The sequence below is a fragment of the Lipophrys pholis genome (genome assembly GCF_963383615.2).
Source record: "Lipophrys pholis genome assembly, chromosome: 16".
Classification (NCBI taxonomy): Eukaryota; Metazoa; Chordata; class Actinopteri; order Blenniiformes; family Blenniidae; genus Lipophrys; species Lipophrys pholis.
The window spans coordinates 15,786,641-15,801,560 of NC_137634.1; the positions used below are offsets into that span (position 1 = coordinate 15,786,641).

At 42.2% G+C, this 14,920-nt stretch overlaps 1 protein-coding gene across 1 annotated transcript in view; it reads right to left on the minus strand.

The window, feature by feature from the left end:
• Positions 1–12,628, minus strand: part of frem2a (FRAS1 related extracellular matrix 2a) — a gene marked incomplete at its 3' end in the record, with an annotated part of 57,113 nt that extends 44,485 nt beyond the window's left edge. The window contains exons 1-2 of the mRNA XM_080482862.1: positions 7,669–12,628; positions 4,775–4,864 (exon numbers count right to left, since the gene is read on the minus strand). Of these exons, the coding sequence (XP_080338988.1) occupies positions 4,775–4,864; positions 7,669–12,241 (4,663 nt within the window). The 5' untranslated portion in view covers positions 12,242–12,628. The remainder of the gene's footprint in view (positions 1–4,774; positions 4,865–7,668) is intronic.
• Positions 12,629–14,920: the final 2,292 nt, after the last annotated feature.

Here is a 14,920-nt window from a genome sequence, read left to right on the forward strand (position 1 = left end):
TTGACAACAACAACAAAAATAAGTCAAGGGTTAAATGGTGTGTTTGTGACCATGGTGACGGCCAATTTAAACCAGTTTGCTCTTCAGCTACTCTCTTGTTCGTCTGAATTCAAATTCCAAAGCTGCGGAGACGTATATGAACGAAGGGCTGGGAGGCAATATTATTTTTGGAACAAATGCCAGCTTTCTGAACTTATATTTACATTCGATGTCTTTCTAAATGATTTCAGATGGCTTTGCCAAGAAACAAGCACCCGTTTCCAGTCCCTCCACTACTGAGTTACACAGCTTAAGATGGACAAGTTTTCTTTCATTTGCCAAAAAGAAAATCTGTATGTACATCAATAACTGGCTGTGCTTATCATTGAACAGAGAGGAGGGCAACCCAAAGAGGTCATTTCAAGTGTTGGCACTGCTTTTATGAAAAAAAAAAAAAAAGAGTCTTTCCAAAAGAAGATGTGAGAAAGCTCACAGCGGCTCCACACCCAATCATATATCATCCACAAACAAAACTCATTATAAAGAAACGATGCCTTTGCAGCATATATGGTGATAATTAGTGTGATGGTAAATATTATTCATACTTGCCTCCACAGCATTAGTCTTCCCACAACGGCGAGCAAAAAGTTTCACACAAAGTACTTTGTTTTGATCGAGATAGATGTGTGACGACCAACAAATGCATCAAATGTGTTTAGTGTGGGGCAAAATGTGGGTAACATCCTAAAATGAATGCAGCGGGGGGGGAGGGGGGGGGGGGGGTGTTTTAAGTGAATATATCGTCATTAACTCCAAATAAAGCAGTGGTGTGCCTCGACTGCTTGTGAGCAGTGAGCGGTGAGGACGGGATGAAAGGAGTTTATTGAAACAATCAGTTTCATTTGCAGCGGGAGGAGAAACATGGAGAGAAGAGGCCAGAGTGGAGAACCTCTGTCCTCACTTTTCTTTAACATTTTCCACACACACAATGTTTTCCCTTGTTATTCATTGTGATTAAAAGCAGGTGAATACAAATTTGGTTTAATGCTTGAGAGGATGTTTTTCTATCCAATTTATCAGCTTGCGAGAATCCTGTAAACACTGTCGAGGTAGATTTGTGATAGTAAATCTCTTCTGGTATAATTCAAACCACGGCTCATGATGCTTGTAGGTTTTCTGGAGGAACGGCGTGAATGTCAGTGCGAGAAGCCACAAGCTTCGCATGACGATGATCCACTGATCATAAATAGCAGCATCAAAGCTGATTTTAAAAAGATGCACGTCACAGTTTATATCTTATTTATATTTTGGAGGGTATCACACTTTATTTTTAAGTAAATGGTGCATATGGTGATTTAAGAGACAAATATTCCACAAGCTGGGCATTAAAACCAAAACTGCCTCAGCGGTGAAATATCACTACATTTAGCTGCAATAAATCCTTGTGCGGTAACATTTTATCTTTGTGCTTTTTAAACAAGCTTTTCCAAACAAAACTGGCTCTATATCTGTTTTGTTGACAAAATGATGTGAACATCTGTAAGTTACACCTGTATTTGATTTTTAATGATGTCTTAAATACCACAATAGATCACTCAAATAAGGAAATTGCCCGTGTTGATTTCTATATTATTGGTATTTTGTTTTCAAGATCTTTAAATCTCTCTGTTGAATGAGTCGCTATCTGGTGCTCCACGATAACTCTGTGATCATCCCACAGCTACGGAGAAGCCTGGGAAACAAGCTGCGTTCCAACCAATTACAGTTAACCATAGTGATCCGCGCTGGCGTTAACCTGTGACAGAAGCTCCTTCCTGCCACTCTTCACCTGTAGATGAGCCTGTAATAGGGCCACATAATTACCGGTGGCTGCCTCAGAGCTCTGCCCAACTCAAACGCCCTGGGCTCTCATTACCCACAATGCAGCCTGGGTTCTTAAATATCAAACGCCTCTTTGTGCCGCAGGCCTGACCGTCCCCTCGCCCAGGGCTACCCCTCTATGCTGTGCTGTGCATGCATGTGCGGGATCGTCTGTGGAAGTCAGCATACTCGTGAGAGGAAATTTGTTTAACACATTTTTTTATAGGATGTAGGATTAGCTGACATACATGTTCCTCCATGTATTGGAAAAATAAAAATGTTCACTTCCTCTAAAATGTAGATATTTGACACTTGACAGGGGGGGAGCGCACACGCCATCAAACCTGCGGAGTACGCTTCTGTAAAGTTCTGCGGCCTCACGCCAACAGTTTTGTCCGCGCCCTTTGCGAGTCTCTATCTGGGATCAGTCTGCAGCACCGCTCGCTATCTCGAGAGAGGAGGAAGCCCAAGTGAATCCAGCAAAGTTATGGATTGATAATATACACTCATACTCCAAGTAGAGCTCCTCTTAATAGCCGCAGGCTTTTTCAGTTAAACAAGAGTGTAGCCGAGAGGGAAAAAAGATGAAAAAAAAAAGGAGCATGGAAAATCGATTAGTCAATGCTTCTCCTTTCATGTGCATAAAAGAACTGTTATTCTTTTACGCATTAGCTCTTTCTTTTAAATGAATTAATATCACAGTATGACAAACCTTGGTACAGGGTAATTCACAAAACCATTAATTCATGGTTTTGTACAGAAAGTGTGCAAAGCATAGTTTTATTCTTGTGTGATCTGGAGAGCACAATTAATTTTTGGGCTGTCTGGAGCTGCTACGTACTGGAGTTTAAATCAGCGTCTGAAGAGGGCTGTTACATATCCCGCCCTTAATCAAGGAAATAACCCGTCTTTTTGCGTCGTACGAAACCCTTGGGAAGTAACTTATGGTCTAAGTCTCCTGTGATATAACACAGAGGCAATACATTGTTTATCTTACAAGAGGATGTGTGGTTTTTAATAAACTTCCATCATGTCCAATCATACAGGAGGAAGATGAACAGTAAGAGAGAGCTGAGAGTAGAAATGAAACTTATTCCAGATGTATTCTCTATGTGATCAACTTTCCTCGATGTGACTGTACAATTAAAATTAATCTTCCATAAGAAAGAAAATTAAAAGTGATGAAGGTGTGACTTTGCCGTCTGTCAAATGAAGCCACTTTCACACGATCGAGGAAGTGAGGTGCAATGAATTAATTAACCTGTACGGCAGTAACAGCAGACAGAAAGTTAGTAAACGTGAACAAAAGTAATACATTATATGCATTTAAGTCCACAATCGGACGGTTTCAGAACACTGAGCAAATGGCGGCATAATGACTCATAAACCCTGTTTCACATTGAGTTTTAGTGCAAGGCGCAAGTCGATTCTGAAAATGTTCACATTGAACTATTGTGTTCAAAACTTAATATGAATGATCTGAAATTTCTTGTTATAGATACATCCGAGTTGAAATCCTGCCTGCTGCATTGTTTTCTTCAGATCACATTTTGGCAAAAAGTCACCTTCACTTTCCGCCCTTTGGCTGGACAGTTTTGGCTGTAGGTTTGACAGCCACGTCCTAACGCATTCGTTTTTGTAAATCTGCTTCTGATTTTATGTTTCTCTAAGTGCTTTTGTTCATAACTAACCTATATCGGACTAGTTATGAAGCTACCTATCATTTTTATGAGATGGATAATTGCTTTGTTTTTTTCCTCAAGTTAAGGAAGTGATGCTTTTCAAGGTCTGGACTACGACTCATATCTTATTTGCAGGAGTCCTTCAATTACAGCAAAGCTCCTTAAATGCTGATTCTTCTTTGATATTGAGTTTGTTCCACATAAGCATATTTATATTAGAGTTCATTTCTTGCCTTCTTTCCAGGTCTGTTGGATCCTCATCATATATAGCCAACTGATAATCAATCCTTCACTCATAAAGATTATCTATTCAAGCTTATTAGTCACCTTGTTGATTGCTTACTTTGATGTTGCTTTTGTGAAAGGATGTCACATTCACACACAGGCATATAGATCAAGATGTACTAATTTTTGCAAGATAATTTAATATGCATAAATTAAACAGCAAACGGCAGTTTTTATACATGTGACATTGGGCTCAACAAAAATAAAAAAAGGTGATCAAGTTGTTAAGAGTCACGCTGACTCAACACAAAAACCTTGGCGTAATTCCCTTCACATTGAAAATGTTAATTGCTTTGCTTATTTTTGTCAAACTATTAACAGATATGGACATGAATACTATTTATATGTGTTCATACTGTGTATTGTGTGGTTTGTTTCCACGCATGATGATAGTTTGGCTCACCGTTCTCTCTAAAAGATTTTGAAAAATCAGGCTTATATCAAGATTAAATAATAAGTTATACCACTCGGCATGTCCTCGAGTAATATTAACAAACTATGCAGCAGTTTTATCACCTTTCTGAACAGTATCTTTGATGAACCTGGATTTATTATCAGCATTTGCAGGCGGTATAATACCATGGAGAATCATTTTCAGGGCACAATTACAGCCAGAAAACCTGTGTTGGCAAATGCAGATTTGTTATTAATTGATATTCTGTGCGGTTGCTGTGAATGGCAGATCATATTATGGGCAAATCCTGAAATAAATGAAAAGAGAACAGGAAAAAGGCAAAACACACTTCACTGATCTGTGTATGAAAGCCGAAAGGAGCAATCTACAAAATTACTCTCAACATGAGCAGGAATTCTCGTGCTTGACAGCTGACAAACGAGTCCATCACACTCATGATTGTTGAAGACGCCGAACGAGAAATAAAGCGATTCCCCGAACAAACTGAGGAAACTGGGAAGTTACAAACAAAGCAACTTAAGAAGATTAATGAGGGGAGAAAGAGATTGCTTACCGTTGTCCTCTACAGAGAAATGGAAGAGATCAGTTGTAGCATTTTCTCCAGCCCGCAAAACATAGCAGATGTTCAGGTCATTAATATCAGCTGTAATGGAAAAACAAAACAAAAAAAAGAGCAGAAAAAATTAACTGAAATCCAACACAGAGAAGCATAAAATCAAAATGACCCTTATTAGAAAGAACATTTTCCTTCAACTAATTAAAGTGTTGCTAAAGAGGGATGGTCCCATATTTAGTTTTATGAATACAAAAGTAATAATATTGAGTTAATGTGAGTGATGAAGAGTTTCAGCTCAGTTCGGTTTTCAAGAAGTCAAAACAAGGTGATAGCTACTGTACACACACTGCACATGGAGGAGATATGTCCTTGTCAAGATTTGAAAAAATTAGACTTAGGAAATAATTTGCATTTTAAGATTAAAAAGAAAAACCTCCATGTGATGTTTCATGGTGACTACAGAAAGAGCCTCAAACACACTTTGAAGTTGAGTTACAGCTTTATGGCTCCTTCAAACACTCTCTCTCTCAAATAATTGTTCAAAGATGGAAGCTGTCCCGCTTCAGCACCGTATCAGCTTCGGTAACAGCAGGTCTGGAGTATCACACTGTTTCAGTTCCTTATCAGCACACAGCATGAACAATTTTCTACCAGAGAAAGCATTCTGAAAGTCATGCATCCATAATCCGGGATGATAAGGCCGCAACCGCTAAATCCAAGACAGCTAAAGCTGAACCTACAGAAAACGCTTAAATCTGGAGCCCGCTAACACTCTGTGTCAACAGCCCTGGAAAACCAGGTGACAGTGGATCTTTTAATGACAGACAAGGTAAGAATGTTAAACACAGGATAGTGGCGGGCACATACACTACCACAGCTGTTTCACTAACTTTGCTGAATTACAGGGCTCTGTCTGCATTCTTATTTTACTTTTTCTTCACCATTCCCCACAAACATCTATTACACATATAGAAAAATCATCAGGACTGTGAAAGGCCTTGGCCTCTGCAAACCACCTCCTTCAATAATAGATGTTGGTGGAAGCAGGTTCATAAAAGTATAAACCCCTGACTCTTGGCTGGGACACATTTTAAGCCTCTTAAGCAGTTTCCTCTCGTTGCTGCCACTCCTTTCCCCCTAACACGGAGACAGGGACCGGAAAAAAAAAAAAGAAAAAGAAAAATTCAAACACTATTAAACACGGTTATGAATTATAGAACATATTTTTTACTACAGTATTGTTCTACTTTCAGATAGGCATTCATCTTTCTCCATGAGTGAGTGTGAATCTGATGGTACAGTAAGGAAAGGATCTTTGCTGTGGCGCAGACTTGAACCCGAGGACCTTACAAACACAAAGTCAACACTGTGAACAAGGGGCACACTGTTCATTAAATATTTAAAGAGAGCGCCTCATGGGATGTGCCCTGGAAATAGGATGAGTAAATAAAAGAGCGAGGGATTGTCTCTTTCACCTGACTGATTCCTCTGACGAGCTCGTTTGCTCCTTCTCCCTCCCTCAACCTCTCACGCCCCCTTCCCTCATTCTTTATTTCTCTCATGCCACCTACACCTTCTCCTGCCTCCTTTGCTCTCACTCCCACTTCGCTCGCTCCTTCGTTCCCCTCCTCTGCCCTTTGCTTTGCTTCCCCGCTGCACTCTTGTCTCGTATGTGCCCTTTTTTTTCTTTTTCCCAAAGACTGCAGCCACACAGTGGTTGTAAGAGGTGTCCGTCTCCTGCAGACTCAGATGCTCTTTTTCTCTCTGTGTTCTCAACCCACATCTGTGCTTTTTTTTTTTTTTTTACCAAAGCTGTGGTGCAAGCAGGCGATTACCTTACTTGTTGATTTAGTTGCCCCAGCATGATACAAAATACTACATTGATTGCATCGCTTCACACCTCAATCAAGCCGCATTGTTGCCTTGATTTTGTCTGCAATATCACTAAATACGCATGCAAAAACACAAAAATGTGTTTGGATCCCTGGTTAGGGTGACACATCTTTCGTAGTGTTTTGCGAACGGATGCTGAGACCTTTCAATCTTTTTTCCTTTTTTTTTTTTTTCCCCCATGAGTGTTTAAGACACACAAATGCCAATACATTGATTCAAATTGGTCTGACCTGGTCAAACTAGCAGGATGTGCTACAACTCAAATGCCATCCTGTCACTGAGAGCTCTGCGCTGACCTTTTCACATGATCCTCCACTTCTGTCCTGCTTCATTTAACAAACCACTGTAGAGAACATCAGATGTGAACACTTCCCCGGAGATGCAGAAATAATAAATTATTCATCTCTAACCGTCTACATTTGTGAGGAACATCAGCCTCTTACTTTGGTCTGCTAATTATGATTTGATGAGCAAGGCACATCTAAATCAGGCCCACAAATTAACTATTGAAATTCCCAAGCGAACTCTTGTCACACATATGAATGATTATTACTCCATAAATTAAAATCTTTTTCAGGATGTGTGAGAAACATAAATAATCTAACTTTCTATATTCCCAAAGTATCATGTCGCACCTTTAGAGATGACAACAATTTGTTCAGAATAAAGTTATGAGCGAAACACTGCTAATTATTACAAAGCAAAGCGAATGATTTTACATGGGTTTATAACTGATAGTGTAGAATCTAAAGTAGTTTTGCTCAGCAGGTGATCCTGAAGTTCATTTGACTGACAATGTAATTTGATTATTGCACACACATGCAAAATCTATGCAAAGGTAATTTATTCTAGCAGTTGTGTGTGTGTGTGTGTGTGTGTGTGTGTGTGTGTGTGTGTGTGTGTGTGTGTGTGTGTGTGTGTGTGTGTGTGTGTGTGTGTGTGTGTGTGTGTGTGTGTGTGTGTGTGTGTGTGTGTGTGTGTGTGTGTGAAGGTATTACCTTGACTGAATGTGTTGATGGAGTTGTTCCCTTGTCCCAGGTTAACGATGTAGCCGTGTTTGGGCTGGGCAGTGATGTGGAACACTAGGGAGGACGGGCTGCTGTCTCTGTCCTCCGCCCGCAGCACTTTCGAGTTGATGGGAAATCCAAGATGACCTGTGGCCAAAATCTTTAAAGTGGGGGCACCTTTATTCACCACAATCTGGGGAATGCCATTGTCAATCGATACTATCGTGATCGTCATGATCTGGGCGTGCCTTGTCTCAAAAACTGTGTCGGGGAAAACATAAAAGTCAGCGTGTGTGCCGTCGGTGACGGTGAAGGAGAAAGTGTCCGCTGACGATTCGGTTCCATCGTGTTTGTAGCTGATCAGATTTTCATTCAGGTCTTGTTTTGTGAAGCTGGTGACAGGTGTGGACTGGTTGTAGAGCAGTTTGCCATGAACAGGCAGCTGGGTGACTATAAATTTTATAAGCTTCTCAGCTGTGTCCTGGTCTTCAGCAGTTAGCTCAAATGGCGTAATCAGCTTAAGTTGCCCCTCTGTGACAACTAAGCTGTTTACTGTCACAACGGGCTTCTTATTATCGACATCCACAATGGAGATCCTAAATGTTCTGAAAATAGGATTGTAGCCATCGGTCACTTCAAACTCAAAGCTGTCCATTTTCACCTCATCATCTGAGGTGTGGATGTAGTAAATTTTACTGCCGGCCAGCTGGAGCTGAGTAAAAGCCACAATGGGCATTCCAGGAGTGTCTGTGCACTCCAAGTGGCCCCTGACTGGGGCCCTTGTGACAGTGAAGATCAAGTTCTCATCGGGGCTGTTGAGATCAGTGGTGCTGAGAAGATCTGTAGTTAAGGTCACTCTGCCACCTTCTCTCAGAGACACACCTTTACTGACCACGTTAGGGAAGACCATGTCGATACTGCCCACGGTGATGTAGAAGTAACGATCGATAAGCGGGTTCATTCCATCAGTGACATCGAATTTGACCAAGTCTCGGATGCCCTCCTGTCCACTGTGTGTGTAAATTATAAGATCTGCATCGATTTCAGCTTGTGTGAAGTTCATGCTCAGCGTGATGTTCTCAAGGTCCCCAGATGGGACTTTTCTCTGCAGGAGACCCTGACTAGGTCCAAACCGGATGATGTACGTAAGCGTGCTGTCTTCTGAATCTAAATCTGTTGCTTTGAGCACTTTATTATTCACCTCTTTGGTTTCTCCAATTTCTACCTCCAGACCATCGTTGATGGCCATCCTCGGGGTCTCATCATCAACAGGGATGATCATAATCATGGCTGTTTTCTCTACAGAGTACTTTCCATCCGTCAGGATGACATCAAAGCTGTCCTCTGTTGTCTCTGAGTCATCGTGCTCATAAATAATACTTGAAGCTTCTCTAATCTGCTCTAAAGTAAAATTACTCACCAAAACAGAGCCTGCGGAAAGCTGGTTTAAAATGGCACCATATTTAGGTGGTTTGGAAATCATGAACAGGAGCTCCTCAGGTGGAATATCAGCATCAGCTCCATTCAGAATCGGAGTGTCGATAACTATGTTCATTCCCTCCATTACGACAACCTCCCTCAAGTAAATTTCCGGCTTTTCATCATTTGTGGGGATTATCACTATGGGAAAGAAATGGTTCTCTGAGAAGTTGATGCCATCAGAGCACCTAAATGTGAATCTATCTTCTACCGGCTCGACCCCTTTGTGAATGCTCTGCACATAGTAGATATTGCCTTCCCTGATTTCTCTGATAGTGAAAGCACTGATAGCCGTTCCTGACCTGGACTTTTCTGAGCCTGGAGCGGGAGATATATTTTCCACATAGCCGGCAGTGGGCTGGACAATGATGGTGCAAAGGATATCATCAGTTGGAGTATCAGTATCATCAGCGTTCAAGTGCTGAGGGCCAATGGCATATTTCTCTCCTTCAATGACACTGAACTGAATCCCAACTCCAACTTCCGGGGCCTGGCTGTCCACAGGAAGAATGGTGACACGAACTTGGACTCCATTGACCTTATTGCCACCTACTGTCCAATCATCAGACATGTCTGTGAGAGTCAAATTGAAGCCATCCTGCTGAGAGAGAACACCAATCTCCCCTCCTGTGTGTGCATAAACCACCACACCATTAATTATGTCAGCCTGTGTGAATCTTGTAGCAGGCACTCCTTTCACCAATATTTCTCCCATCACTGGGGGATCTTCCACAATAAAGGTCAGCTGGAGGTCATCCGTGTCATCATCGTGGCCTTGAATCACATTAGTTGTGATTTCGGTGGCGCCATTTTCCAGCACATCCATATGAGACCCGATTGTTCCCGGAGGCAGGCTGACAGTTGGAGTTTCATCATCGACGGGCTTTACATTAACTTTGACCGTCACGGTTACAACATGAATCCCATCACTGACGTCCAACTGAAATTCATCGCTCACTGTCTCCTCTCCTCCGTGAATATATGAAATCCTCCCCTCTGAAATGTCGTCAAGTCTGAAAATCTCTTTTTTCTCAAGGTCAATAAATGCTGCTTGAATCTGGCCATGTTTTGGGGGCTGACTCAGGGCGAAGGTTATTTGTTTACTTCCAGTGTCGAGGTCTGTGGCATCTAACTCGGCAATGGTGATGATGTGCATGCCACGTTCAAACACAGAGAAGCCGGTGTTTGTAATCTGAGGAGGTTTGTTGTTGACAGGTTGCAGATAGATGGTGAAGGCCCCTTCAACACTGTTCCCGGCAATATCTTCAACCGTGTACCTGAACTGCACGACGTGAGCAGTAATCCCGAGTTCAACCTCCGGGGGAGAGTAGGAGATCTTATGATGGTTAATTTGTGCCTGTGTGAACTCTGTGACATCTGTGATTGGACTGTCAGTCAGAACCAAAGAACCAAACAGAACCGGATTGTTTTCATCTGTATCCGTCGGAGGCTGGATGATTGTGTATTTGAGGTCACGGTCCTCAGAGTCCAAATCGGTGTAGCGGAGAACGTCTTTGCTGAAGTGAGTGAGTTTGTACTCCTGAACAGTCAAACGCAACGTAGTGCCAGGATATAGCTCGGGAGGCACATCATCAATAGGTAAAACACGAATTATAAATGCATTCTCTCCCGATTCATTTGGCGGGTCGTTGTCATCTTGGACAGTAAACAATAACTGATCTATGATTGTGTCTGTGTTGTGAGGGCCTGTGTGTTTGTAGAACAGCTTCCCGTCAGTGATATCTTTCTGCAGCCACTCTGTCACTTCCTTCTCATACACTTCATCCTCAGCATTAAACTTCCAGGAGGAGGGATCCTCGGGGGCGTCTGACTGCCGTAAGAGCACTGTGCCAATTGTAGAAAAAGGGGGAACAATGTTGAATTTTATAGTTGAGTCCTCAGAGTCGATATCAGCAGCACTGAGCATGAGGGGAGATATAGGCATCATCTGATTTTTGAACAGCACCAGACCAGTGTTAGCATTTATAATTGGTGGTTCATCATCCGTGGGAACAATCGTAATAGGGAAGAGAAATTCCACTTCATTTTTTCCATCTGTCATCTTAAAGACAATGTTGTCACTGTATGTGTCACTCCCGTCATGTTGATACACAACCACTCCTGTTATAAGGTCAGCAGGTGTGAAGAATTTCCCGTGAGAGCCCAGCACCATTAGGTCGCCGTGACGCAGCCCATCCACCACAGTGATTGTGACTGAGTCCAGGTTGTCCTCGTCGCTGATCTCCAAGTTATGGGTTGTGAAAAGGGGCCGAGATTGTCCCTCATACAGCAGCTGACCTGTGTTTCGTGTCACAACGGGGGCAAGAGAGTTCATCGGCTTCACAACAATCATGAAGGCAAATGGGTCTGAGATGGCCCCGTCTGTGTCCACCACTTCAAATTCAAGCTGGAAAATCCTCTCCGTGTCTGAATCCAAAGAGGGGGGCTTGTAAGCTATTTTCAGATCACGCAGGTCTCTCTGGTAAAAGGATGTGATGGGCAGATTTCTGTCATCTGTGCTGACTATGTAGCCCTCTTCATAGGACAAGGGAGAAGTGATGTTAAAAATGAGCTCATCTGGGTCTGACTCTACATCTTCAGCAGCGAGCATGTCAGGGATCAGAGCGGTCATGACAAACTGGCTGACTTCCATCATCATCATAGACACAAAGCTTGGCTTCGGAGGAGTGTTTTCTTCCCCCTCCTTGATGCGAATCATAAGATGAAAATACTCCTGCTTCATTAGGTTGCCTTCCTTATCATGCAGCTCCACAACCATGGGAACATAGTCCCTGTTGGGTGACTTGCGCTCAAAAGTGTGTTCATAGCGGATATCGGCTTGTATGAATTCATCACAGCCCATCATTTTGGAAAGTTTGCCTCCATCAATGAGTTTCCCATATCTGGGCAGTGCGCTGCCACTGGACAGGGATGCTACTTCACATTTATGCGAGTCTCTGTCATAAGTAAACTCTAAAATCTTCCTATCGATCGGATTGCTGATTCCTTTTAGACTATCAACAGTGAGAGGCATGTTTTTAGTGAGCAACTCCAGCTGCGTAAAAACTACTTCGACCTCCATCATGAACGGGATGATCACGGTCTCGGTTTGCGCGTCGTACCTGAGTTGCAGTCTCACTCGGTCTTTAGCGGGACTTCTCGATCCATAGTGCGAGTACGTCACGTCGCTGGGACCGAAATCGCAGGGAAACTTTTTGGGAGAGAGATGCCCCGGTCTCTGCGAGAGCGGATCGTTATCCAGGACGGTGATGCTGCAGCGGTCTCCCGGCTGCGTCTGGATCACCAAATCATTGATGGGATCGATGAACACCGACCTCCCGAAAGGCACGCGTATTCCGTTATTGGCCACCAAGATCGCGTCTTCTGATAGTTCTGATCTCAGCGCGTAAAATAATCCAGAGCTGTCAGGCTGTGCGAGGACGATACCTGTTACTGCAAAACACAGAGCAAGTCTGTGGAACATTTTCGCAGCCGGTCTGTGCCAAACCATCCGGAAAACAAACAAACAAACAAAACAAAAAAAAAAAACAGATGCAAAATGCCCCTGGTCTGTCTTGTCCCGGGAAAAAAAGAAAATTAAAATCCCATAAATTGGTGGGAGTGAGGTGATGCCTACACGGTGACTCCCGTGCGTCTATCCGTCCGGATTCTCGACATACTCTGGGAGAATAGCGCGCATGAGTTTTAACTTCAGACACTTGAGAGGCTGCGTAAAGCGCTACCGCCCCTCTCTGCACATATTGGAGGATTTCTGAGGGCTTGTTGGACCACTCAGATCGCCAGTGGGCAGAACAAATGACACTCACCAGGAGGAGGGGGAGAAGTATTAAAAGATGAGATTCATTATAATGCAATTAACGAGTTTCTTTGGACAGAACTACACACGCACCTTTATGTCCTGCAGGACGGAAAGAGGCTGTTCAATATTTTCTCCAATGAGCTGAAAAGGCGTTGAATTGCACATTAAAGGTAATAATGCATTCTTAAAATACATTTTTAGGCGATGACTCTCTTTGCACAAACACTTTGCACTCTGACAGTAATGGCTTTGCTCTAGTGTTCATTCATAATGCATGATCATTTCTAAATTTTACATCCTTTGAAAATTGCACATATTGCTTAAGGTTAAGATACAATCTGTAAATAGATCATTGCTGTGTGTCATCTGTCCCCCAATACTCATAATATGAATGTTGGGCTTTGGGCTTTATTCCTTAATTAAAAGGACTTTGTCATTAGCCATTAATCCTCCATAATGTCGCACCTCATTTGCTTTATTGTGACTCCACATTTCCTGAAGAGAGTTTAAATGTGAATGAGGTGATAGAGAAGAAGGAGTGGGCTTCATACTTCTTATTTATGCATGCATTCATCCATTTATTTATTTTGCTGTTTATTTCGAGGCAAATGAGCACTTCAGTGCAGGCCCCTGAAACATGTTGACCTTCCCTCAAGCAAGAAAAAGGAACCGTAAAAGCCTCCCATTGCCCATCAGGCGAGATAAACAAAGACCCTGTCCTTGTCAGTCTGGATCAGTTAACTATAATGCCAACAAATGAATGATTTTTTTTTTTTTTAAAAAGAAAGAAAAAAGAATCAACAACTTTGCGATGAGCAGTAGCGTGGGGAAGTGAAATCCACATTCACTTTCTACAGATGGAGAAGTGCAAAGTGTTACTTAAAATTGGAGAAAATCTATCTTGCAAGACCTTGGTGATCCTTGGGGGAATTTTTTAACAGCCGGTTGGAACATCTATCAAGGCAAAGTCATGACAGAATAAATCCAACTTCCTCACTCTGCCCTCCAAGCAGTTTTACAGGTGATCAGTTTACTGTTTTTTCAATATTTTTTTGTTTGAGCATTTCTTAATATTTCTTATTGGTGTTTTCCGGAGAGAAATTTGCACAGGCTTTGGCTATGGCCATGGTCAAATTAAAATATGGCTGCTGTTAATAAGAGCTAAACCAGTCGGACGCTTTTTGGAAGATGTGCACATTTAATGAGAAACATGGTGAGCTTTTTGGGAAATTACATCAGCTCAGTTAAAAGGGTCCGAGCATGAGCACTATGAATAACAATTTATTCAAATACAATAATGAGTCAAGTTTAAAAACTTTCTGTTAACTAAATGTCTGTGAGTTTCAAGTTTCAAACATGAAACATGAAGTTCCTCATTTATAAGTCTGACAAAAGCTTGAATTTCTTTTTCTTCCTTTTTTTTTTTAATCCTCAGTCATCATAACCCTGAAACCTTTGGAAGTAGTACTTGTGCCTACATTTTGTTCTCAGCTCTCCACCACCCACGTTTAAAATGCCAGGTGATTAGAGGGTTTGTAGTGCCTTGTTATTTCAAACTACAAGCCACCCCGTGCTTTTCCAGCTGTCATACTTTTTAAATGCTCAGGAGCATTCTTCTTGTGACTTTACATGAGGGGGGGGGCCACTCTGATTGACAAGGATGTCAATCTGAATGCTAAAACCTGCCGAGCGAGTGAGAGTGCCGCGGAACAAAGGCAGGGCATAAAGAATTTCATCATAAACACGGTAAGTTAGAATGGTTGTTTCCTGCAAAATAGTTTTCATGGAGCCCATATGACAGCATGATGAGAACAATTATGCGATTCCGATGAGCCTGACTCTCTGGATGGTTATCTCAGAAGTATTTGTTCAGTTTCAATTTGACTAATTAGTGCTGAAATGCTGGCTCATCCCTGTCGCCCATTCACAATCACCTACCAAGTA